The 26,885-nt window shown below is 38.1% G+C and overlaps 1 protein-coding gene across 2 annotated transcripts in view; it reads right to left on the bottom strand.

Annotated features, from left to right (window-relative positions):
- Positions 1-26,885, bottom strand: part of kdm5a (lysine demethylase 5A) — a 172,831-nt gene that overhangs the window by 112,268 nt on the left and 33,678 nt on the right. Inside the window, exons 6-9 of one of the 2 annotated variants that reach the window (XM_072268102.1) lie at positions 21,588-21,699; positions 11,937-12,040; positions 7,815-7,973; positions 519-638 (exon numbers count right to left, since the gene is read on the bottom strand). In XM_072268102.1, coding sequence (XP_072124203.1) covers positions 519-638; positions 7,815-7,973; positions 11,937-12,040; positions 21,588-21,699 — 495 coding nt within the window. Of the gene's footprint in view, positions 1-518; positions 639-7,814; positions 7,974-11,936; positions 12,041-21,587; positions 21,700-26,885 lie in introns of those variants that run through there. The other variant, XM_072268103.1, reaches the window with a different exon arrangement.

The following is a 26,885-nucleotide window of genomic DNA, read 5'->3' as shown; positions in this document are numbered from 1 at the left end:
CTAGCAGAGGTGCTGGATGTGGTTTTAATAACATTTAAGTTTAGAATAGATGAGAGGCATATGGAGGGCTATAATCTAGGTACAGGTAGATGGGACTGGGCAGAAAAATAGGTCAGCACAGACTAGATCAGCCGAAGAGCCTATTTCTGTGGTGTAGTGCTCCTTGGCTCTATAAATTAATTCAGTGGTTCCTTTCCTAAATTCATTGCTCAAGCACAGTGGTATTGGCCTAGAAGTACTAATACAGCCTATGCTCAACAAGAGAATGAGGAGGAAATAGTTCATTTGTCCATAATAGGGACTTGGTCTATATATCAGCATTAAATTTTTTATTTCTAATCTATATGCTAGTTTGCACTTAGTTAAGTATTAATAAATCATAATTATCTTATTCTACTAAGAATAACAGCAATGTGCTGTGGGAAGATTTTGAATTTGCTTATAACACACAAAACAATCCTGATCTGATTGAACTGATTCCACACCAGAAGCAGTTAAGCGTTAGCAAACATACTTACATGTACTGGCATGTTGAAGTAATCTGACTTGAAGTTATCTGCCATCTCACCAAAGCTCTGGAGAGTGTACTCCCTGACTGCCTGCTCAAATCCAAATGCCTCTGGTGGCTTACTGCATGCCTGTGATTGCAGAGAAGAGAGATGTGCAGGTGGGGGGTGGAAGGGGGGGGGTAGTAGGGAGAGAGGAGTGGAGAAAAGAAATCCAGTAAAACTTCAAAAGACAGTTTATATTCACTTCAGATACTTTTACCCCTTACGTCCAAATATATATATCTGAAGACAATTCTTTATAAAGTTGCACTATATCTGACCATAAAATGACGAGCAGCAGAGATCCAAACTCAAGACAATATCTTGGGATCATAGAGTATATCTAATGTCCTGGGATCTTAGAAGATAAAATCTAATGACATTAACCTTATTTCTAAAGATAAGCACATTTTTGACATTTTTATTGTGATCTATAACTATATGTTGAAACATATGTTTGAATAAGGCACAAGAGAAGGGCCTCAGAAACAACCTGTTCTCAAAAGAGTTAGCAATGAGGAATGATTGCTTAAAAAGATCAAGGATAATCAGAAGCAGTAAATGCAGCCTGTCAACTAACTAAGGTTGGCTTGTGCAAGTCAACAATGTGCAGCGAAAGCACAAAGTATTGTGCTCTGCATCCTTGTGCAGCAAGGGTAATTTTTACATAACGATATAATTCCAAGGTTAACATCAACAAAAGATAGTCAACCGTACACGACCAACATAGAAACCTAATAATTTGCTGGGGACCATTACCCACTGATGAGACACTCACTGCTTGTGTTTAATTGAGTGTTATTATTTGTCTGTCTGATCGATATAAAGATAATTACCTTGAAATAGTTTGTATGCAATTCATTTCAAAAATTATGCAAAGGATCAATGTACATGAGCAAAAAAAAGCACATCAAGATAAGTCATGATCACTTAATATTTAACATCTATTTCAAAATAATAGGGTTATCTATAACCTTAATCAGCACCAGCAAACTCAATCTACAAGTTAACAATACTGAGAGATTTATACAAGAGATTGCTTGTCTTTTTGTGTCATATTTCAATCTGGACAACTTCCCTTCATATTTATCATTAAACAAGAGACCAAACTGTTCATAAACGATTAATCAAAGCTGCCAAGCATCAAAATCTCAATCAAACCACAAAAGGGTACTGTGTAATTCTCAGGAACCCCAATCAGTGAAAAGGCTGAGAGCCTAATAACCTATTTGGTAGCATGCGCTGACCAATTACAACTCCAAATGGTCAGGTTTCACCTGGATGACACTTGATGCCCAACTCTGCTAACTCAGTATTAAAGCTTGAAGAGCAAGCCCAAATCACCATACTAAGTAACAGAAAGTTGGGAGGAAATAGGATCATGAAGTGGTGGTGGGGGGGGGAGGTTTCTTTTGTTCTGTTCATGTTTTTCAGATTAAGGGTGTGGAGAAGGAAATAAGAACTTATTAACTGCATGAAAAATGATCTCCAAAATGCAAACCAGCACAGCCTCTTTACCACATGGCATGCTTCCATAGAGATCAAAATTGAAATGACTGACTCTAGGACTACTGCCAGAATTGAAAGAAAAAACTGTACTGCTACCAAATAAATGAGATAAACTTTCTGAAGGATGAAAGGAGAAGCTCAAGTGACAGAATCCATAAAGACTATGGCTCAATTCAGCATGAGAGAATGAAAGGTAGTATGTGGGGCACAAGCATTTTGATTTTTATGACATTTAAGACAATCCACACTCTCTCCCACAAGCTCTATTTTGGGACAATGAAAGCCAAAATCTATGAAGGTCACTAAGCCTTGAGATAGCAATTACAAACATCAGTGCCTAGACTGTACAAATATCAAGTACATTTGAACCCCAAAAGTTAACAGGCTCAAAGATTGCCAAAAATACTTCATGTTAGTAACACTGCCCATAAAGGCTTCTGTGGTAAAGCTAGCAAGCATTTGCTGCAAGTAGTTAGTTGCCTCTGCTGAGTCTGTTATACATTTGGCAGACTTGGGATTCTTGATGTTCAAAATTTCAGGATTCCCCAGCCCTGCCAAGGCAGGGAGCCTGAAATTATAATAAAAAATGTGCATAAACTCTCACATAAATTGCAACAAAGAAAAGGCAGCAGGATCTATTGTTGAAGAAGCAATTGATATTCACAAAATAAACCATAATTTTCCCTCCCCCAGGGTTAGCAATTGTACCCTCTCACCGGGACTCGTACACCAACGTAGCTCATAAGCGAACTCCGTTAACAGCCATATGACTCAGCGGTGAGGCGACCATCTTCCATAAGCAATAAACATTTAGGGCTGGTATGAATTGGGATTCAATCAAACAGGAATGATGGGATGGTCGGATTAAAGGAACTTCGATTTGAGTGAGCGATTGCTGTGTAAATACTGGCCAAACACAGTTATCAGTAGCCCAAAAACTACAAATCGTACACCAGCATAAAGTTATGAAAGTATATTTACCAATTTTCAACTTTATCAGTTAACAGAGAAAGAAAAATTTCAGAAGGGCCAATTACAGTTAAACCAGTCTAAATGTGCACAAACGTTGGAGCTCATTTCAGCAGTAGCTGGGTGTATCACTTTACTCATGGTGTGAACTCTCATCACCAGCCACGTGTAGAATTTCCCTTCTAGGAATCCTTCATCTCACGAAGTACTCCTTGAAATAGGGTCTCTCCTTCGGATGGGATCCTCTAGGCGTCTTCGCCGGTGCTCTTCTCCCCGCAACTCCTGCCAGAAAGCTCCAAACTAAACCACTGTCCTTCAGAAATCCCTTCCCGCCCAGCTCTCTAGAACCTTCTCACCCATCCCACAAGCCTAATTGGCTGACACAACATTCCTAAATTGGACAACATAGCTCCTTAACTTTGGCGGAACCAAAACACTCTCGCCAGCAGGACACACTGCTTTTACAGAAACTGCTTAAAGAAAATACCTCACAACACAGCAGTAGAAATCTTAACCAGGGCACTACACAACGATATGGCAAAACATTGTCCTTGTGTGTATTTGTATTAATCCTTCAAGTGTGTATCCAGATAACCATCTCAAAGTAACACACACAACTAAGATGCACAGATTACTACATACAGAACAGCAAGACCTATTCACAGTTATCTTTTTATATGGAAGCTTTCTGCAACCTTAAATCTCACCCTACCTCCACCTCCAAAAGAAATGTGCCAATTATTTTAATCTTTTTTTAATTTGGGGAGGGGGGAGTAGGGGAGTGGGAGAGTGAGGAAGGATGTTTGCATGGACTCAAAGGGACAATATCAAAAACTCCTAAGCCCAAAAAAAGATTTGCCTTATGTCTTAGGCAGCCCCTTATTTTAACAATTACATTTTGTTCTAGATTTCAAGAGGAAAGAATTTCTGCATGACCCCTCAGAATCTCATGTTTCAATCAATCCTCTCCATCTTCTAAACTCCAGCAATACAGGGTCAACCTTTCCTCATAAGATAACTCGGCCATTCTAGGCATCATCCTTCCCAAAACAGCTCCTAATGCATGAATATCATTCATAAATCTTGCTTCAAAGCACTGCAGATGAGGCAACAAGGAAAACTGATGGATCAAAGGAAGTGGGGGGGGTAGGCTGCAGGTAGCAGTAGAGCAATTATGAGAGTTGGAACAACATAAAGAAGAAAAACAGAAGGGGGAAACCAGCATATAACACTGGATAGAGAAAGACTGAAGGGCAGGCAGCATGAAGGTAAAGTGAGAGAAAGGATAGAAAAAGTGAGTGGGAAATGACTGAGAAAACAGTGAGAGTAAGCAGAAGAGGCATAAACCCTCAGAGATCCTGTGGAGGTTGACAGTTATATGGAAATTATTTCCTGGAGCTGTGTATTTCAGACAGTAAATGGGGCATAGTTGATGGGAACAGCATTGAAGAACCAACAGGGAATGAGTTGCCTGGAACCAAATGTGGGAAAGACAGTGAGGGAGAGCAAGTGTAACAGTGAAGGAAGCCAACTGGCAGGAACAGTGTTGTCAGATAGCTCACTGGAGCCAAAAGACTATAGCAGTGTTGCATTCAACAGTTTCTTCGTACAAATAATTGTTTTTCCAGAATGGAGAGGTGCAGGAGTGTCCTCCAGAGGTTGATGCATGTATCAGCAGTCTTTCTGATAAAATAACAACCTGGACTTGAATATACAAATAATATTAAACTACTAATTAAATAACAACTACACCTAGGAACCTCAGAGAAATAAAGTCAAGTAGACAGATGAATGACATTTTTTAAGCTGTCATTGTGTTCAATGATACATTTTAGCAGGAAAGATGAAAAGCAACAGACAAAATGGGGTAAAGTTCGTACTGGTTCAGAATTAAAGAAACTCAAGTATTAAACAACTGTTAAGACAGTTGAGCCACATAATAAACAAAATGTACATGATTACGTTGAGAGATTGTACCAGACACACAAGGCTTCTGCCACTCTTAAGGATGGTTTGGAGAGGAAGAAACAGGGTGCTGAGAAAAGTTTTAACTAATTAGCAAGGATAAAGCATAGGTATGTAGGTAGCACTGATTTGAGGAAAAGGACGCAAAACTGTTTTGGATGGATAAATAAAACCAGTATTTTGAGGATCGTGATCATAATTCTTCAAGTTTCCAGATTGCTATAGATGGTTCAGAAATTAAGGTCCTAAATACAAGGAAGGCTGATTACAATAATTAAAACAGAACCTGGCAAAATTATTTTAGTTATTTAGAGATACAGCATGGAAGAGGCCCTTCTGGCCCATTGAGCTGCGCCAACCACTAACCCTTTTTCACCCTAGCATAATCACAGGATAATTTACAATGACCAATTAATCTACTAACCCTCAGACTTTGGGAGGAAACTCACATGCATACAGGAAGAACATACTAACTTTTTTTTAAAAAAGAGGACCTGGAATTAAACTTTGAACACTGATGCCTGAACTGTAATAGCATCATGTTAACCATGTGGCTCCCCAAATCACTGGGTTGCCATGTTAGTTGTGTATAGTTTAATACCTTTTATCTGATGTTAGCCTTGGAATTACAGTCCATTTTATGCATAAACTACTCCTACCACACAAGGGCCCAGAACGCAATACAGTTATTCTCTGAGTTACAAACATCCAACTTACGAACAACTCGTACTTACGAATGGCCTGCCATAAAGCCTATTATATTAAAAATTCGTCAGCTCGAGGAAGGAGAACGCCGTCCGCCATTTTAAGTCCAATCAAGTTGCCATTAACACTATGTTGAGTGTGTAACTTTGTATTTGGCTGAAATTTTTCTTAGCAAGATTCACCCTGACCCCCCCCCCCAGTTTTCCAATCAGCACCACCCCCACTTGTCCCATTTAATCTGCCTCAGTGCAGGTGGACCTCAGGACCCGCCACCCGCGGCTGCCGCAGTGTTATTGTTCAGTTGACAGAAAACAATCACGATTGAAAACAAAGTGGAAAAAATAAAGCGATTGGAAAGAGGTGAAATGCCATTGGTCATTGGAAAAGCGTTAGGCTACAGTTGGTCAATGATCGGAACAATTCTGAAGGATAAGGTGAGAATAACAGAGCACGTGAAAGGCCCTGCCCCGATGAAAGCTACAATTATTACTAAGCAACACAGTGGTTTAATTATTGAAATACATACGTTTCTTAAGTGTTTTATATGCATAGAAAGGTAAAATATATACTATATACTAAGACAAACATTTGACGAAAATGACGAAACATCTGACGCTAAATAATACCAGATGTACTTGTTCTGACTTGCATACAAATCAGACTTAAAGGCGGACTTAGGAACAGAACTCTTTCATAACCTGGGAACTGCCTGTAATTCCAATTTTTGCTGAATATTACTGACTTTCATCAGCTAAACTTATTTAGTTGACAGGCAGTGTTTACATCTTATGACTACCTGGATCTTTCTCAGCAATCATTCCGCATAGGTAAGTCTTTCCAGAACTGGTTGTTGCCGAGGCCCAGTTCTTGTTCTCAGTGCTGACGCGTCTTATTAAAACACCAGAACAGACTACTTGAATGTTGCAACCATTCTGAGACACTGCAAAATTAGGCTTCATTTTGCATTCTATACCAATTACAATTGAGTTAGGAGCATTATTCTTGCACTCTGTTGTGATCTGTGACAGAAGAGAATTGAAGAGGTGACAAAAGAGAAGTAGATCAATGCGATTTACATTGTTATATTGAAAGATCACAGCAGTGGGACTCATTACAAAGCATCCCTGGAGATGGCATGGTGCAGTGAGGCAATGCATTCTGTTCTTTACAAACATGAATTTTCTTTGGAAAGTTTTGACATCTCCATATCCAATTACATTTTCTACATTAGATGCACTATTGCTAAAACAAAGGAAGCTGTCAGACTATCAATGCACAGGGCTGCAATGGCATGAAGTATAATTTCTCCATTATCTGATGTGAATATTACCCATGTCACTCCAAATGTTATCAACCCATGTGATAGCTCTTCATGCTGCTCCATCAAGTACAACTACTCCTGAATAAGATTCCCACATTGCTCCAATAAATGCATATCCAACCATACATAAAACTCCCTTTGTGTTGTGCAACAAAGTTCAGGTTTGTCATGAGTGAAGTTCCATGTTGCTTGATCAAGATCTCATTTGTCAATATTAAGTTCTTCCCTCTGCTGCTCAGTCACATCTTGGCTAAAGTTCAGAGAAAACATCCATTCATACTTAACCCAAATTTAACTCAGGTTAACAGAATTAAATTAAATTGAAACTAGAATGTTAAGTTCCAACTCCACTTTCACTGGCAATCTAGAAGTTGGTTAAAAGGTCCGGCACAACAATGTGCTGTAGATACTGTACTGTATATCCTAAAATCTTAGGTTTAGATTAAGAAGTCACCAAGTTTATTCCATGCAAACAGGAGCAGTCTTCACTGTCCATGCTCTGCCTTAACCTTAAACCCAGTGGCATCTTTGAAACCAGACAACATTAAGAGCTGGCAACTTCAGAGTAGGTAAACAGAGGTTGGGGGGGGGGGGGTGCGAGGAATAATAGAAAAATATCCTGCAGTAACTGCTAGACCTAATCCATATACGAAAGAAAATTCAATATCGATCTTAGAGCCAAAATCTAATCTTTGACCCGATATTAAATTCCAACCCCCATTCAACAAAAGCTGCATCTTTCAAACAAGTTGCAAAAAGAATATTTAAGAAAATATTAAACTACATTAGTTCCTTACCTCAGCCACACACTTGGGACATCTCCAATCTCCCTTCGGCACATCCATGAGGGGGGGAATGAGACAAAAAGTGTGGTAACTGTCATCACATCCATCACATAAAAGCAAACGGTCTTCATCATCGCCACGTGCACATACAAGGCAAACATACAAGTCAATCTGCAAGAGATGGATAGGTACTAGTGAATGTGAATACTTATAAGCTAACCACATTCTGAAGAAACATTTAGATAACTTTTGCATTTTTGTATCTTTAGAAAACGAATTAATTGACCCAACCTGGCAACGTGAAAAAATGGAAGAACCAGCACTAAAATTAGGAAAATAGCTTCATTCCACTTGTAAATATCCAGAAACAACAAGTGAATAGAATTATTGAAATGTACACAAGCCAGCTACTTCAAGCAACATATTGATCAGCCTGTAAGTAAGACAAGTAGCTGGTCTTCATATGATCAATAAAACACATCAGATAAGTGTGGTAAAAATGCAATGATCCTCCTCAAAACTCAAGATCCAAATAGAAACATCAATGCCTTAACATTAAAAGGCCTTAGAAAATTGAGAACTATAATTGAGCAGAAAGGCTGCATCAAACATTTACTTTTTCAGCCAATCCCCTGTACTTTTTTCCATCAAGTATCAGTGTAGATTAAATTAGCACACTTAAATGGCACCCACGGTCAAAACACCAGCTTAAGCTTTATTCTTAATATAAAGTCCTTAAGGGTCTGCTTATTGCAATCCTATTGATACTTGCTTGGGTGTGACGTCCATGTTTTTGCTTATTGGTTTTTTAACTGGGAAAAGGTCTGAATCCCACCACTTTCATACTCTGGCTTAGAATATACTGAACATGACAATGATAACTTTCAGCGACAAACAGATTCATTATAAACTTTCTCATGGCCACCTGCAACTGTATTTTCATTTAGGTGGCACGGTAGAGTAGCGATTAGCACAATGCTATCATGATCCAGGTTCAATTCTACCACGGTCAGTAAGGAGTTTGTATATTCTCCTCATAACTGCATGGGTTTCCTCCAGGTGCTGCAGTTTCCTCCCACATTCTGAAGATGTATGGGTCAGTAAGCTAACTGGTCACATTGGAGCAATTGGGCAGCATGGGCTCATTGGACCACAAGAGCCTGTTGCTACCTCTCTCAATAAATGTTTCATCCAGTCATCAACCTGAGGAATTAATTATTTCTCTCCACAGATGATGCTTGATCCACTGAGTATTTCTAGCATGTTGAGATTTTATTTCAGCTTTCCAACATTTGCAGTCTTTTCTATATCACTAATCTCATTTCTCTCAAAATAAATTTGTTTTGAATGACTTACAATTTAAGTACTTTACAAAACAGTAAAAACCTACGACAAACATCAGAAGTATAATTGGGTGTTATTGAGTAACTACAACAGAATTCAGTGATGCTAAACGAAGTCCAAATTAAGAGCAAAAAATTGCACAAATGATGGAAATCTGAGGTAAAAATAAAAACTGCTTGAAACATCAAGTCAGGCAACATCCGAGTTTAGACAAAACATAACAGTACAATCAATTGACCTGAGAGACAGGGTAAGGCAGGGCTAGAAAGACAAGGTGGGGAAGGGGACAGGGGCAGGGTCAGGCAGATGGGTCAGACATGCATCCGAAGTAAGGATCTAGATACAAGAATTATAAATATTATTAAAGGTCATTACAGCAAAGTATTTTACTGAACCATTCAAAATTAAAGACAGGCATATAGCTGTGGACTAAGAATACTGGTGTTCTATAATCTAATAGTGCAATTAAAACCCAGATTTAACTGCTTTTAGTCATGCAATTGCCTGGCAGCCTCTTAAAATTATTCTGCAGCACTTATTTCAGGAACTGCAACTGGAATAGACAAAAAGGAAAATGGCAAAGGACAAAGTTTGAAAATAAAAAACTGCACATACTGCAGAGCTGAAATAAAAACACAAAACTCTGGAAAGTCAGCAGGTCAGGCAGCATAAACAATACTTCCTTCCACTCTGCCTTGGACAAGGACTCCATTTCACTTTATCAATTACATGATGGAGATGTATCTCCGCCACATCCACCAGATTGTTAAGACTTTCTACACACATGCCTTTGAGCTATCTTCTTTCTTCACGAACCATGACACCCCTTCTAGCATAGTTAGAAGAGCCCTTGATCATAAATCATCTACGTCCCCCATTTCTGGTCTCATCTATTTCGCTCTGAACAGAGGGAGAAACGAATTCAAGGTTCTCACCATCCACTACACCAGCCTCTTCACTCAACAGATCCCTTCCAATTTCCACTACATTCAACAAGATTCCATCACCAGACAATGTTCCCCTGGTATCTCCACCCAACATTTCAAAGGGACCAATCCGTGACCCTTCTGTCTCCACCAAACACCGTTTATTCTAGCATTTTCCCATGCAACCACTGTCCTTTTCCTATTTTTCTACCATCCAGGGAACTAAACAGTCCTTACAGGCAATACAGCTTTTCACTTCTAAATTAGTCTAACGCATTCAGTGTTAACAATGTAGTCTCTCCTACACTTGAGAAATCAAATGCAATTGTACAACTGCAAGACAGAGCATCTGCATTCAGTACACAAGGGGCAACCTTGACTATCCTGTTGCCTACCACTTCAAGTCTGTACTCCACTCATGCTCTGATTTACCTGTAAGTGGCCTTCTGCAGATATAACAAGGTTTACAGGCTTAAGATACAACTCCATCTTGTCTCGGACAAACATTCAGATAACTTGCTTTGTGTCTTTGGCCAGTTATTCTGTAGCAGAAGTTCCCAGCCCTTTTTATGCCATGGACCCCTACCATTAACCAAGGGGTCCGTAGACATGGGAACCCCTATTCTATAAGTTGTCTGTCTGTAATATTGGCTTAGTTTATCTTTCTCCATTCATGGTATCCCATCCTCCTGTTCTGCTGAGCATTTCTTTAGATCATTTTATAGCTTATGTTCTTTTATTGTATTCTCTTGATCTCTTTAACTAGCCTCAATAACCTGCAAACCAAATTGCTTCATTAATAGCTCATCTCTACAGCAACACTGATCTCATGCAAAAAGACAATTTTATCCAATCCATTCCTACCCCATCCCCTGCAACTTAAGACTAAACTGTTTTCTCTCTTTCCTAGTGCAGCTGAAACCCTCCAGATGGCATTCAGTGGACTAACAACTCCAGTGGTCCAGCTAGTTTTGGATCTGTAGTACAGACATATATTAACTAACTAATACTAAGATTCAAGTAATATCTAAGACAGTGGTCCCCAACCACCGGGCCACGGACTGGTACGGGACCGCAAAGCATGTGCTATCGGGTCATGAGGAAATGATATAATTTGGCGATATGAAATGATATGAGTCAGCTGCACCTGTCCTCATTCCCTGTTACGCACCGTTGAACATGAACATAGGGTTGCCAATTGTCCCGTACTAGCCAGGACATCCCATATATTGGGCTAAATTGGTTTGTCCCATACGAGACCGCCCTTGTCCCATATTTCCCCCACTAAGGTAGAGCGTTCCTATGAAACCGTTTGTAAGCCGAAATGGCGCAAAGCGAAGAAGCAATTGCCGTTAATTTATATGGGAAAACTTCTTGAGCATTCCCAGACCCAAAAAATAACCTACCAAATCATACCAAATGACACAAAAAACCTAAAATAACACTAACATATAGTAAAAACAGGAATGATATGATAAATACACAGCCTATATAAAGTAGAAATAATGTATGTACAGTGTAGTTTCACTTAACAGAATCGGAAAGATTAAGCCAAAACCGACTTGTAGGGGGGAAAAAATTGGCATGTAGACACATGCGCACACAGGTGCCCGCGCAAGGCTTCATGGTCATGGTAGTCTTTCTCGGGGTAAACACAACTGCCCCGTATTTGACTGCTACTTTTGTCCCTTATTTGGGAGTGAGAAAATTGGCTTACATTCTGTACTCCCAGCCGATAATCCAGATGAATGAACAAGCCAGTTTCCAAACCACCATGTTTTCTAAACAACTAAATGCAGGATCAGTTTTACTGTAGTAATAAGTTTTAAAACACTGCAAAAGGACAGCATCTGTAAAAACTTACAAAGTTTACAGCCAATGCTCCTTTCCGCTGTCTCATCTGCATGCGAGGCAATTGTGATTCTGCACTCTTCTTATGTCCCATTGATTTCACTGAGAACTCTTCATCTGAAATGAAAATCCACCCAATAAGAAAATTAAAATAAAATCTTCATTTCTGTAGCTATGTTTAAATGCAGACAAAATCTTTATGTCTGTATCTGTTGAACATCATCTTGGGCAAAGGCTATGGATAATTAGGTTTAATATATTTGAATCTGGGTGGTGGGGTGCAGATGCTCCTCTAGCAAAGGAGGTACAAGGTGCTCCTTCCCTCTGCAAGCCTACAACTCACCCTTGGGCAAGGTACAGTACCTGCTTAACCCCACCTCACCAATCAGGGTCATGAAAAGCCATGGGAAGAGATGGTGGATGGTCATATGTTCTGCAACTACTGATGCCAGGCAGGCAGACAGTCTCTTGTAAAGGTATTGCCCAGAAGATGGCAATGGCAAACCATTTCTGTAGAAAAATTTGTCAAGAACAATCATGGTCAAAGACCATTATCACCCACATCACAGGACATAGCACTTAATGGTTAGCATGGAAACAGTGGGCCAAAGAGACTAGTTTAGCAATACATGTCTGTCTGTAAAGAAACTCCACTGACAGATCACTCTGTAGAAACCTGTACTTGCACTTGAATGTATGTACATCAGGCAAGAATGAGCTTGGTCTGGGATTCGGTTCAAAGGTATTCAAGTTTGGCTGTTACAAAGAACTGGAAGTATTTAGCAGGCCAGTCCATAATCTATTATGAGAAACAAAACTAATGTTTCCGCTCTTGACATACTGACCACTTGATTACTGTTAAAAGTAGCAATTTCAAAAACTAATTATGAGTGGAAGTAGCTCCAAGGTAAATATAGCAAATTTAACAGTATAATATCCTGCAGTTGATATAGGAACAGGATTATTTATCAATTACATAACGTATATAAAATTAAGCTGCCATACTACATCACTGATGAACGTAGATGTAGAACAAGCTCAGAGTTGAAACATTCCGCGGAAATTGTTAACATAATTAGTAAATAGAAAGAAAATTAACAATGCTTCCAAAACTGAAGTTAGCCATCTTTCCACCACCCAAGCCCACAAATACCTGTGAATAACCTGAAAATTTCAGTGAACCTGTTTCTAAGAGTCAGGGCTCACACATCGACACTTGACAGGCTGAAAACAAATTACCATACAGTATCAAAAGTGGATGATAAGCAAACAAGTAACTGCTAAGATCCAGAGGCAACAGGAGGCAGCAACCAGTAAATGTCATTCATCAATTAAAATAGCACACTGAGTTTTTAATGTGTACTCTGCTGCTCAAAAATATCAAGGAGAGTTGAAGATGCAGTCAGAGGTCATGTCCATCCAAAGGACAGAACAACCTATACTAACAGATTCAATTACTAAAAATAAGATACAAGCTTAAATAGAAATGGCTCGATTTCCTGGTGGTGGCTGATGAAATAACAGCAATTGTCATTGCTCCAACTCTAATTATCTTACTATTTCCAACCTGCCTTGAAACTTCTTTTTTAAGTGTGATATTCTTTCGTTATGGCTGGAAGGAGTGCCAGAGGTACTAAGGATGATTTTTCTGCCTCTTTGGATTCTGTTATGGATTTGCTGTAAAGTCATACATGAGAAGCCTCCATGAAGTTTCAACAATTCAGCACTGAATTTAAGCAAGTACAGGGTAAATTGGATTCTGTTCAGCAAACTCTTAATGAACATAATAAACGTATTAAAAATAATGAGGAAATGTTGTTGGCTCTGGAAACGAAAGTGGATGAATTGCAGAAACTTTGTGAAAAACAATCAAAGTTCAACGAAAAGTTAAGACAGAAGACTATCAACCTAGAAAACGGAAGTAGAAGAAACAACCTACGGGTTCTGGGTCTCAAAGAATTAATCGAAGGTAATCACCCTATGGAGTTTTTTGCAAGAATTATTTCTGGAGATTTTGACCTCTGTGCCTATGATCGATCGAGTTCACAGATCTCCTGCGTTTAGACCTTCTGAAAGTCAGAGACCACGATCAGTAACAATCTGTTTTCAGGAATTTAAAACAAAGGAACTCTTAATTCGCGAATCTCGTCAAAAAGGCATGATTGACTATAATGGTCGCAAGGTTAGAGTTGTCGAAGATTATTCACCTGAGGTTATGCAGGAATGTGTCAAATTCAAAGATGTTATGTCCGAACTTTTTAATAAGGGTTTCAAGCCTTCTCTTCGCTACCCAGCCCAACTCAGAATCACACTTAAAATAGTTCTTTCGAATAGTTCCGCTCAACTGTTGAAGCACAAAAGTTTTTAAAATCCGAAGGCTGGCTGTTTAGTTTCTCCTTACATGAAGACACAAGATGAAATGAGAAACTTTTAATTCACAAATCCTGTCAAAGGGGCATGATTGATTATAGGGTGGAATATTAAGATTCTTAAGATTTTTCGCTTGAGGTTATGGAAGAACGTGCTAAGTTTAAACAAGCTCTGTTGGAATTTTTTTTTAAATAAGGGTTTTAACCTGTCCCTTCGCTACCCAGTTTGACTGAGAATCTCATTAAAGATGGATCCTTCCAATTGTTCTGTTTGAATGGGGAAGCACAAAGATTTTTTAAATTTGAAGGCTAACTGCTTAGTCTGTTTTTCCACGAAGATTAATGTTTAATGTCTATCTGTATGAATAATTGTATCTTCTACTTTTGGTAAACCTTTGTAACTAATTTCCTTTCATATTTTTTTAATACTGTACTTTTGATAATACAAGAATTGAATCTCTTGTTTGGGTATTGTTTAGTCTAGGTTGGAATATAACTAACCTTGAAACTAATTGGAGCAATCACCAGGATTTTTGGGGGGGGGGGGGGGTTGTCCGTAGTTGTAGATGCCAACTTTCTATTGGTCGGCTTTCTTTCTTTGGGAGGTGGGCGGGGGTATGGTTTTTTTTTTTTTTTTTTTTTACCCCAGAAGCTGTATTCGGATTTTTAGCCAACTTGTTGCTTGGTTACCATTTCTCAAGGTTTATGGCTTGGTTTTTAACTTACATTTTAACCCTTCCTTAAAATAATATTAAAAATGGATTAACCTATTAATTTACTCAGTTTTAACGTAAAATGGTTAAATCACCCTGTTAAACGTAATAAGATTTTTGCTTATATTAAGAAATTTAAGGTCCCTATTATTTTTTTTTTAAACAAGAAACTCACAAACACAAATGTGATAATCTATGTTTTTTAAGCTGTTGGAATGGACTTTGCTTTCATTCTTCTTTTCAGGCCAAATCTAGAGGAGTTTCGATTCTTATAGATAATACACTCTCCTTTGTCCAACATAAAGTAGTGCCTGATACTAATGGACGTTTTGTTACAGTTTCAGGAAAACTAGATAATAAATTAATAGTAGTTGCCAATGTGTATGCCCCAAATGTACGTGTAGATGATCCAAGATTCTTTGAGCGTTTTTCCCCCCGTTTTTACCAGATCTGAATTTTTATTCCTTGGTGATGGGAGGAGATTTTAACTGTTGGCTAGACCCAATTTTAGACTGATCATCTTCTAAACCAGCGTCTCTTAATAAATCAGCTTTGTTTATTCAATCCTTTTTATTGAAGTGTGGTATAGTTGATGTTTAGCGGTTTTTTTTACATCCTTTAGATAGGGAGTATTCGTTTTTTCCAAAGTTCATCATATATATTCCAGGATTGATTTTTTTTTTTAAATCAATAGTCAAATGATTTCATCAGTTTGTTCCTGTGAATATAAAGAGATTGCTATTTCAGATCATGCTCCTGTATTTCTATCTGTAAACTCTCTGGTCTTCCTCAAACCAACAGATTTTGCCGTTTTAATACAACTTTGCTATCTGATAAGGAATTTTTTAAATTTTTAGAAAAGCATATTATTTTGTTTTTTTGAAGAGAATAAGAAGGAAGAGACTTCTAATCTTATTGCATGGGATACTTTCAATGCCTATATTAGAGGACAAATTATTTCTTATACTGTGAGTGTTAAGAATAAAGCTAATAAAGAAAAAATTGAATTAGCCAATCAATTGAAACAATTAAATCAAAAATATGCTATAGCTCCAGATCCTGTTTTATATAAAAGATGTGTTGAAGTTAAAACTAAATATGATCTTCTGTTAACATATTCAATTGAAACACAACTTCTTAAAGATAAAACTCAATTTTACATTTACGGTGATAAATCAGGCGAAGTATTGGCCAACCAATTAAAAACTTCTGTAGTTAAATTACAAATTAAAGAAATATGCAAAACTAATAGTGACAGGACAACTGATTACTCTGAAATACACCCTATCCTCTTTATATGCGTCTTCAGACAATGCGGTTTCACAGTTATGTGAGGAACCGATTTTTACCTACGTCTCCTTATATGCGCCCAAAACCCAGTTATGTGAGGAGCACTACTTTCCCACCAATACAAGTCAGGTGCGCCTGCCTCACAGTCTCACTCCCGCCAGTCTCGCATTGGTTTTGGCAAGGTGTGGATGTGCGATCTTGCGCTCTTAAACTTTTATTGGTTTTACCTACATGCAGTGATTTTGTGCTTGAAATATTTAACTATTCCTCCTAAGCATCCGATGTCATGTACTGGGCCATCAGCCAAGCGGCAGAGAACCGCTTTAACACTTGGGAAAAAAAAGTTGGAAATTATAAACAGCGCGGCATCAGCTGAAGGTAACACAGTTCTGGGACATTACTGTCGGGAACAGAATCTTGCCTTTAAAGTTCTTTTGTTGCTTGACTATGCGCCAGCCCATCCTAAGCATTTGGACAGCATTCATCCTAACATAACAGTGCATTTCCTGCCGCCTAACACAACATCGCTGATTCAACCACTCGACCAAGGTGTGATCCACATTCAAGGCATTTTTTTTTTTTTTTAAACGGCGAACTATCTCTCAGATGCTGCAAGCGACAGATGATTTTGAAAATCCCGGGAGTTTACCAACCAATGGTGGAAGTCGGAACACTTGGAACAAATGTCGATGGACACGGACCCAAGTTTAGAACGGAGTCAGCATTTCAGTCGTTCCCTGCCATCAACCCTTCTTCCCTACAAGCAAACTTATGCTGAAAAACAAAATGCTGCCAAGCAAACAACCCTCACCACTTTCTTCAAACCTGTGTCATCTCCTGCTGCCAGCAGTTCTGAGAGTTCTGAAAGTCTTCCTTCACCCCTTGCTGTGCTTGATATGATCCTGACGACCACAACCATCCACCTTATCCATGTAAAGCTGCCTGACACCACAACAACCACTCGTCTCCCAGAGCGAACACACCTGCCACTGTTGGAGAGTACTGTACACCCTAGTATGTTAACTTTCTATGATATATTACATTGAATATTACCTGAAATTGATGAAATATAATATGAATGTTGCCTTGTGGTACTGCTTTTATGTCGTATTGGTATGAAAATGTGAATAAATTACAGATAGAACATATTTAGGAAGCCCTCTGGAACGCATCTCCATTTAAATAATTATTCACATTATGCGTTTTCACATTATGCGTCGACTGCGAGGAATGTATCCCCCGCATATAACGAGGATAGGGTGTAAATGATACCTTTAGAGAATTCTACTCTAAACTTTATAGTTCTGATTCCCCTAAAGATAATACTGTAATGAATAATTTTCTAGATCAATTAAATATGCCTGCACTTTCTGCAGATAATTGCAAACAGATGGATCAACCCATTTCTTATGAGGAAATCGCCGAGGCTATACGTTCATTACACTCGGAAAAGGCTCCAGGTCCAGATGGATTTTCTGGAGAATTTTATAAGGCTTTTTCTTCATTAATTATACCGTGGTTACACTTAGTCTTTTTGGATTCTTTCAAATTGGGTAGTTTGCCTCAATCTTTTTATGAAGCTTCTACTTCGCTTATCCTAAGAAAGAACAAGGATCCAACTGAATGCTCTTCATATACGCCAATTTCATTACTCAATGTTGATACTAAAATTCTTTCTAAAGTTCTGGTTCATAGGATTGAAAATATTTTACCTTCTATCACTTCTGATAACTAGACTGGATTTATAAAAAACTGACATTCCCATTTTAATATACGCCGTGTATTAAATGTTACTTACTCTCCTTCTCAGGAGATATCGGAATGTGTGATATCCTTAAATGCTGAGAAGGCCTTTGATCAGATTGAATGGAATTATTTATTTAAAACCTTAGAAAAATTTAATTTTGGACCAGATTTTATTCAATGGATTAAATTACTTTATCTATCTCCTTCTGCTCGGGTTCTTACTAATTTTCAAAATTCCAAACCCTTTAAACTTCACCGCGGAACTAGACAAGGATGTCCGTTGAGTCCTTTTCGATCTAACTTTAGAACCCCTTGCCATTGCTTTTCAAGAATCTAATGATATCCGTGGTATTTTAGGGAGAGGTATCACCCACAAAATATCGCTTTACGCTGATGATATATTGCTTTTTATCTGTAATGTTGAGACCTCGTTACCTTGCGTACTTCCTTTATTCTCCCGTTTTAACCAGTTTTCAGGATATAAATTGAAGCCTACATAAGAGTGAATTATTTCCTTTAAATAGTTTGGTATCAATTAATACTAATCTCCCTTTTAAAATTGTAAGGAATCAATTTACTTATTTGGGTGTAACAATCACTAAGAATTACAAACACCTGTTTAAAGAAAACTTTCTTACTTTATTGAACCATGTAAAAAAGATTATTAAATTGGTCATCTCTTTCAATATCGTTGATTGGACGAATTAATTCTATGAAAATGAATATACTACCTAAATTTATATCTTTTTCAGGCTTTACCAGTTTTTATTCCTAAATCCTTTTTTGACTCTCTTGAATCTATTTTATCCTCCTATATATGGAAAAATAAACATCCTCGTTTAAATAAAGTTCATCTTCAAAAACCTAAAAAGTCTGGAGGTTTAGCCTTACCTAATTTTAGGTTTTATTACTGGGCAGTTAATATACGATATCTTACATTTTGGCTATATTGTATTAATCGTGTAGACTGTCCAGTATGGGTTTCTTTAGAAGCTAACTCTGTTAATAAATTTTCTATTATTTCTCTTCTTGGATCCTCACTTCCTTTATTTGTAAGTAAACTAACTGATAATTTAATAGTTAAACATACCTTGAGGAGCTGGATACAATTTAGAAAACAATTTGGTTTATTGAGATTTTCCCTTTCTAGTCCCATTTATTCTAATTTTTTTTAAACCCTCCATGACTGATTTAGTTTTTAAAGAATGGGACAGGTTGGGTATTAAATGTTTTTGGGATCTGTTTGTTGGAGGAAATCTTTTTTCATTTGAGCAATTGTCAACTAAATATAGCTTACCCAAAACTTACTTTTTTAGATATCTACAAATCAGAGACTTTCTAAGATCTCAATTATGCACATTTCCTATAAACTCAGATTAAAAACTTACTAGACGTAATTTTTAATTTGACACCTTTTCATAATGGGTCAATATCTAATATTTATGGTATGTTACTGGAGACAAGGATTTAGGAATGTTCACTTAGACAAAATTAAGAATCTCTGGGAATAAGATTTACAGACATCAATATCTGAGGAAATTTGGAATGAAATTTTTAAACTGGTTCATACTTCATCGCTATATGCTCACCATTCCCTCATACAATTTAAGGTGGTACATAGAGCCCATATGACTAAAGATAAGCTATCTCGTTTTTATTCTGATATATCTCCCTACGGTGACAGATGTAATAATGGAGAAGCTTCATTAATTCATATATTTTGGACTTGTCCATGTCTTGAAAAATATTGGAAGGAAGGTTTTCAAACTTTTTCTTTACTTTTCAAAGTCAATTTTAAGCTTAATCCTCTGACGTCCCTATTCGGTATTGTTGCAGGACAAGATATCAAGCTGAAGACATCTGATTTACAAATTTTGGCCTTTAGTTCTCTTATAGCTAGGAGGGCGCTTTTGTTTAAATGGAAAGACGTTTCTCCTCCTACTCATGCTCAATGGTTATGCGATGTTATGTCATGCTTAGATTTAGAGAAGATTCGTTGTTCAATTTCTGAATCTCACCAAGACTTTCAAACATTGTGGAGACCTTTCTGAATTTTTTTCAAAACTTTCAAAACTCTCAATTCGTTGTTTAAATTTAGATGTCGGCTATTATTAATTTTTATTATATGAGAAGGTATTTTACCTTTTTTTCTCATTAATAAACAGCTTCGGTCTTGGTAGGGGTTAGACTCTTTTGTAATAAAAAAACTGTATTTCAATATAACTTTGACTGATGTACATGAATACAGGGTAATGAGATTGTTATCATGAATAGGTATAATGTAATTGGTAGTTTTTTTTGACCTTTTATATATACTTTCTTGTACTCTGTATTCTTCTATGTAGGAACTAATAAAAATATTGGAAGAAAAATGTTTGGCTTTAATGAGTCACAACAAAGTAAAAAGATCACTAGGGGGATTTCTTTTGCATAAAAGGACACAGTGGCAAGAATATTAGGGTAAAACAGATAGATAGATCTAATAGGCCTTCTCAAATTTTTACTTGTTGCAAATCAAGTGCATCATCAGACAACCAAAACTGAACTTCAGGAGTACAGCAGTAAACAAACCCTCATGCTTAGACGATTTGGGTTTCTCCGCAACAGGGTTCCAGTTATTCATTCCACCAAACACAAGGACACATCGACCACACTTATCAGCCATGCCGTCAATAATGTTGCATTCTTGTACTGGAATGGCACGTAGATCCATCCATACACAATGTACTGAACAACACTTAATATAAAATAAACAACTGAACATTAAAAGCATAGCCTTTAAATATGTAAGAATTATCTATCAAGCTTCCTAATCACTAGCCAAACCAAACATAATGCATTATGATATACACTCAATGTATATCAACAATGCAAATTTCTAATTATCCAATCATGTGGCAGCAACTCAATGCATAGAAGCATGCAGATATGGCCAAGAAGTTCAATTGGTGTTTAGACCAAACATCAGATTGAGGAAAAAATGATCCAAGTGACTTTGACCATGTAATGATTGCTGTGGCAGACAGGGTGGTTTGAGCATCTCAGAAACTGCCGATCTCCTGGGATTTCTTTGCACAATAGACTCAAGTGTTTATAGAGAATAGTGCGAAAGATAAAAACAAAATCTAGTGAGTGGTAGTTCTGTGGGCAAAAATGCCTTGTTAATGTGAGAGGACAGAGGAGAATGGCCAGACTGATTTAAGCTGACAGGAAGGAGACAGTAACTCAAATAACACAACAGTGTTGTGCAGAAGAGCATTTCTGAAAGCACAAAACATTGAACCTTGAAGTGGATTGCCTACAGCAGAAGGCCACGAATACACACTTAGTGGCCACTTTATTAAAAGCAGGCAGTACCTAACAAAGGGGCCAGAGGGTATAATACTCCACGGCAACACATGTAACATTGCTGCTCAACTTCCAAAAGCTGCTCAAATGAAAGTACTGTATTCAAAACATAATCCATTAAGCCATACTTTTGAAATGATGCAGCTAGAGAACACTATTTTAAGGCCCAGCATATCATTTCCACCTTATTTCTCTTACCCTCTCTATCCTTCATCCTGAGTCCGAGGCCCAACATTTTGGGACCAGCACCAAAGATCTGAAGCTTCCTCAGCTCTGGGTTTTTGGCAAAATCATCTTCAGAAGAATCACCCTGTAAGAAAAGATATTGCTGATTTTTTTGAACCAAAGAAAGAAAAATATCAATAGTGAGCTGCAGTTACCAATGCAGATATGTTTATTACGTAGATATCTTTACAGTATTTGATAATTAAAAGCCATGGAATTATCAAATTACTTGCAGTTGATGAGGCATCAGATAAGGTAGAAAGAAAACAAAAATTACACTGGACAACAATTTTTTCCTGAAAGTGTTGCTTACTCAGAAATTTTTTTTGTTTATGATAGACCGTTTGAAGCTGAACACAAATATAACTTCAGACTATATGTATCACTTAGGAATTTGGAGAAAGAAGAAATATACTTTTACTGAATATAATGCATTTTATTGCATAATGATCCTGATGCTTTGCAATAGCTCAACTGAGCTAAAAATGTACTGTTGATGATTTTCATTTGTACCCAGGGTCTGAGACTTCTCGCTTAAGTGTCCAACAATAATCATAAAAGCGCAAGAAATCTACAGCACATTACAGGCCCTTCGGCCACAATGTTGTGCCGACCATGTAACCTATTCTAGAAACTGCCTAGAATTTTCCTACCACATAGTCCTCTACTTTCAATGGATTCCAGTTCCCTGATACTGCATTTCCATGAGTTCAATTCCTGATGAAACCTTTCACCACGCTCATCACTGACAGTGCCGACATTTGCAGGAAAGAAGTCTATATGGGAATGCAGATAATGAATGCTTAGTGACATGTTGTAGTTTGGTGCCCTGTAGTTCCCAAGAAAAATTTCAACATCCTTCAATGCCTTCCATGCAATTTTTTTCTGGTCCTACTAGAAGTTCTTCGAATTGCCTGTTGATATTCTGTTCGATTTGTAGACCAACAAAAAATGCCTTACTTAATCTTGGTATCAGTTATTCCTGACTTGAATTATGAATTGAAATAACAAATATAGGCAATTTCAAATAAATGGTACGTGTAAGGGAAATTTCATGGCGATTTTCATGATCTGCAGCCCAAAATCCTTAAGATACACGCAAAGGTATTCAGGAAACAACATCTGTTATCTAGTGCTGCCAGCTGTAATAACTGAACAGTCAAATAAATAATTAGTATGCTGACTACATACAGATCTATGAGGACAAAAGGCAATCCAGTCAAAAGAGGTCACTGAATGAGAATAGGTAATTTATATTAAAAAGAAATTGAGCAGGAGAGGAGGATCTAGATAAATAATTACATCACAATACAAAAGAAAACAAGGAAAATGCAAATGCAGAGAAAAAACTGGGCAGTAAAACTGAATTGTGAGAATGATGCAAAAACAGGCCAACTGAGTGGGTGACAGAATGGAACATATTGCTAAAAATGAGAAATGATCCAAGAAAAGAAATTATAGGCCTGTTAGCCTGACTAGTGGTTGGGAAGATGGGAGTCCATTTTTTAAGGATGAGGTTTCGGGGTACTTGGAGGCACATGATAAAATAGGCCAAATTCAGTATGGTTTCCTTAAGGGAAAAATCTTGCCTGGCAGATCTGTTGGAATTCTTTGGAGAAATAACAAATAGGATAGACAAAGAGTCAGTGGATGTTGTTTACTTCGATTTTCAGTAGGCCTTTGATAAGGTTCCGCACATGGGGCTGCTTAACAAGATTAAGAGACCATGGTATTACAGGAAAGATAATAGCATGGACAGAATATTGGCCAACCGGCAGGAGGCAAATGGTGGGAATAAAGGGGGCCTTTTCCTGATTGGCTGTTGATGACTAGTGGTGTTCAGCAGGGGTCACTGTTGGGACTGCTGCTTTTCATGTTATATGTCAATGATTTAGGCATCAGAATGGATGTCTTTGTAGTCTAGTTTGTGGACAAAACTAAGATAGGTGAAGGGGTAGGTAGTGTTGAGGAAGCTGCAGGTCGGCAGAAAGAGTTAGACAGATTGGACGAATGGACAAAGTGGTAAATTGGAGGTGTATCGCCATGCACTTTGGTAGAAGGAATAAAAGCTGAGATTATTTCTAAACATGGAGAAAATTCAAAAATCAGAATTGTAAAGGGAATCTGGAGTCTGCGCAGAATTCTTTGGGTGTTAATTTGCAGGTTGAGTCAGTGGTAAGGAAGACAAATGCAATGTCAGCATTCGTTTTGAGAGGACTAGAATATGAAAGGATGTAATGCTAATAAAGTTCTATAAAGTATTGATGAGACCTCAGAGTATTGAGAGCATTTTTGGGCCTCTTATCGAAAAGATGTGCTGGCATTAGAGAGGTCTAGAAAAGGTTCATGAGAATTATTCCAGAAATGAATAAGTTAACCTATGCAGAGCACTTGATAGCTCTGGGTCTGTACTTGCTGGAGTTTAGAAGCATGAGGGGGTTGAGGATCTCACTGACACCTATCAACTATTAAAACGCCTAGATAGAGTGGATGCGGAGAGGATGTTTCCTATAGTGGGGGAACGCAGGACCAGAGGGCACAACCTCAGAATAGAAGGATGTCCATTTAGGATGCAAATGAGGAGGAACTTCTTTAGCCAGAGGGTAATGAATTTATGGAATTCATTGCAGACTGCTGTGGAATCTTTAAAGCTATCTTTAAAGCAGAGGTTGAAAGGTTCTTGATTAGCCAGAGCATCAAAGGTTACAGGGAAAAGGCAGGAGAACAGGACTGACAAGAATAATAAATCAGCAATGGCGCAGCAGACTCACTGGCCAAATGGCCTAAATCTGCTCCTGGTCTTATAGTGTTGGTGTTTACAGTGCCTTTTACATTAATTACAAGGATAATACGCTTCTGCAGCAGTTAGAATAACAAATGGCAAAAGAATGCATGTGCAAGAGTAAAGTCATCTCTCCTGAAATATTAATCAGAGTTCAGTGTGACCATAACTGGAATATTGTAAGGAATGATACATTTATGATGGAGAGAGTGCACAAAGGAGCACCAGACCGATTCCAGAGTTGTAGCTGGGAGACAGAAATTGTTTCAAGACCAGATTAAGCAAACTGACCATATACTCTTCAGAACTGATGTAGGCAATGAGATTGGTGTAGACAGGCATGACTGGATCAGCTAGGCTTATACTCTCTGGAATTTAGAAGATTGAGGGGGGATCTTATTGAAACGTATAAGATTCTAAAGGGATTGGACAGGCTAGATATAGGAAGATTGCTCCTGATGTTGGGGAAGTCCAGAACGAGGGGTCACAATTTGAGGATAAAGGGGAAGCCCTTTAGGACCGAGATGAGGAAAAACTTCTTCACACAGAGTGGTGAATCTGTGGAATTCTCTGCCAAAGGAAACAGCTGAGGCCAGTTCATTGGCTATATTTAAGAGGGAGTTAGATATGGCCCGTGTGGCTAAAGGGATCGGGGGTATGGAGAGAAGGCAGGTACAGGGTTCTGAGTTGGATGATCAGCCGTGATCGTACTGAATGGTGGTGCAGGCTCGAAGGGCCGAATGGCCTATTCCTGCACCTATTTTCTATGATGACTGGGATGAGAACGGAGGTAAGGGACATGCGATGAGGAGGAAGAGGACACGGAGAGCGACAATACTATCAATTTGTCCCAAATGCCATCAAGTGAAAGCAGATTTCTCAAAAATATACGAGCATTTTTTGGGAATATATGTAAACAAAAAAAAAAAAATTGGGGAAAAAACTGAAGTATTTCAGCTGCAGATAGCATGGGAGCATATAACACACAGGCTGTTGAACAAAGTTTATTTTGAGATTTGGAGCTGCAAGCAAAAATAAAATCTAGCAAGCTGAGCACCAGCAACAAGCTATGAGGCCCAGCAGAAAAAGTCACAGGAAGTTTAAACAAGCACTGGATTTAAATGAAGAGATGGATTTTCTTTAAAGAACCTTGGAAAAAGCAAAATGTTATACATCTTCTGATAAGATTGGTATGATCTTGATGAAAACCAGAGTAGAATTGGAACACAGCCTGAACAATTTGATGTAATTTTTTTCAAACTCTTAACAAAATATATTGGTGATAATAGTGTGATTGATGTTGTTTACACGGACTGCCATAAGGCTTTTGACCAGGACTCAGATGGGAAACTGATCCAAATGGTTAGAGCCTATTTGATCCAAAGTTTGTTGGCAAAGTTGGTTCAAAATTGGCTTGATAATAGGAGGCAAAGTTTTCTTATTATGCAACAACGCTACTTCATATTCTGCACTGGTAACCTATAACCGAGGTTTGACATTAAATTTTTCCATTTCAGACTAACCTTGTGTTCTTTCACCCTTTTGTTTACTCTGTCCCCAATACCCAAGTTGTTACTCTTCCCCACTTGATTCCATCTGCCCATTGCCTTCACACTTACCCCCTTGAATTTCTTCTCCATTGGCCTACCCCTTCCCCCACCTAGTTCTATCAGCTCAACATCCATCCGTAATAACCTTCCAGCTTCTGTCTCTGCCTTCTCCCTCTCCCACCTCACTTGATTCCACCCATCATCTAACAGCCTGTCTCAAGACTCCCTCTCATCTTTTTATACCATCAATCTTCCATCTACATCCTCAGTCCCAACACAGTTTCTCATCGCGAAACACTGGATGTCCCTCTGCCTCCATAGATACTGCTTAGCTTGCTGAGTAGCTCCAGCAGTGCCTTCTGAATATAATTACTCTCCTGTAGGTCATAACTAGTAGAAATGATAGAGGAGAAAATCTATAGGAAATTGCTAAGAAATGCTAAAAATAGAATATTGGTTAGAGGGAAGTAAATACAGAATGGAATAATGGTATAAGAGGAAAAGAGGCAGAGGCATTTCTGAAGAGTGCTCAGAGATTCATTGGTTACAGCAATTCTGGTCCAAAAAATGTGACAGCCTTCCTAGATTGGGTTTTGGGAAATGAGTCAGGCCATCTAAGATGAACTGTAATTGAACAAATGAAACCATTTGGGTGGAGATGTTTTAACCACAGGACCCCAATTCAGAGATGATCAAAGGAAAAGAGGGACTCTCTCAATGATGAGGCTAAATGAAATACAGAGGGAGGGACAAGGCATAACCAGATTTCTAATGAATCCAAAAGTAGAGATCCAAATCTTGAAATGACGTCAATTTATCCAAGGTAATGCAAGTTCATCAACAAAGACAAACAATGAGCATTTAGTCACTGACATTTTGGTTACTTAGAATAAAGGGGAGCAGCACTGAAATAGTCATGTCTAGAAGTAATTAAGGATG

This window comes from Mobula birostris, chromosome 9, assembly GCF_030028105.1.
Source record: "Mobula birostris isolate sMobBir1 chromosome 9, sMobBir1.hap1, whole genome shotgun sequence".
NCBI lineage: Eukaryota > Metazoa > Chordata > Chondrichthyes > Myliobatiformes > Myliobatidae > Mobula > Mobula birostris.
Note: the sequence above shows the minus strand (reverse complement) of the source record. Positions and strands in the feature narration are given on the sequence as shown.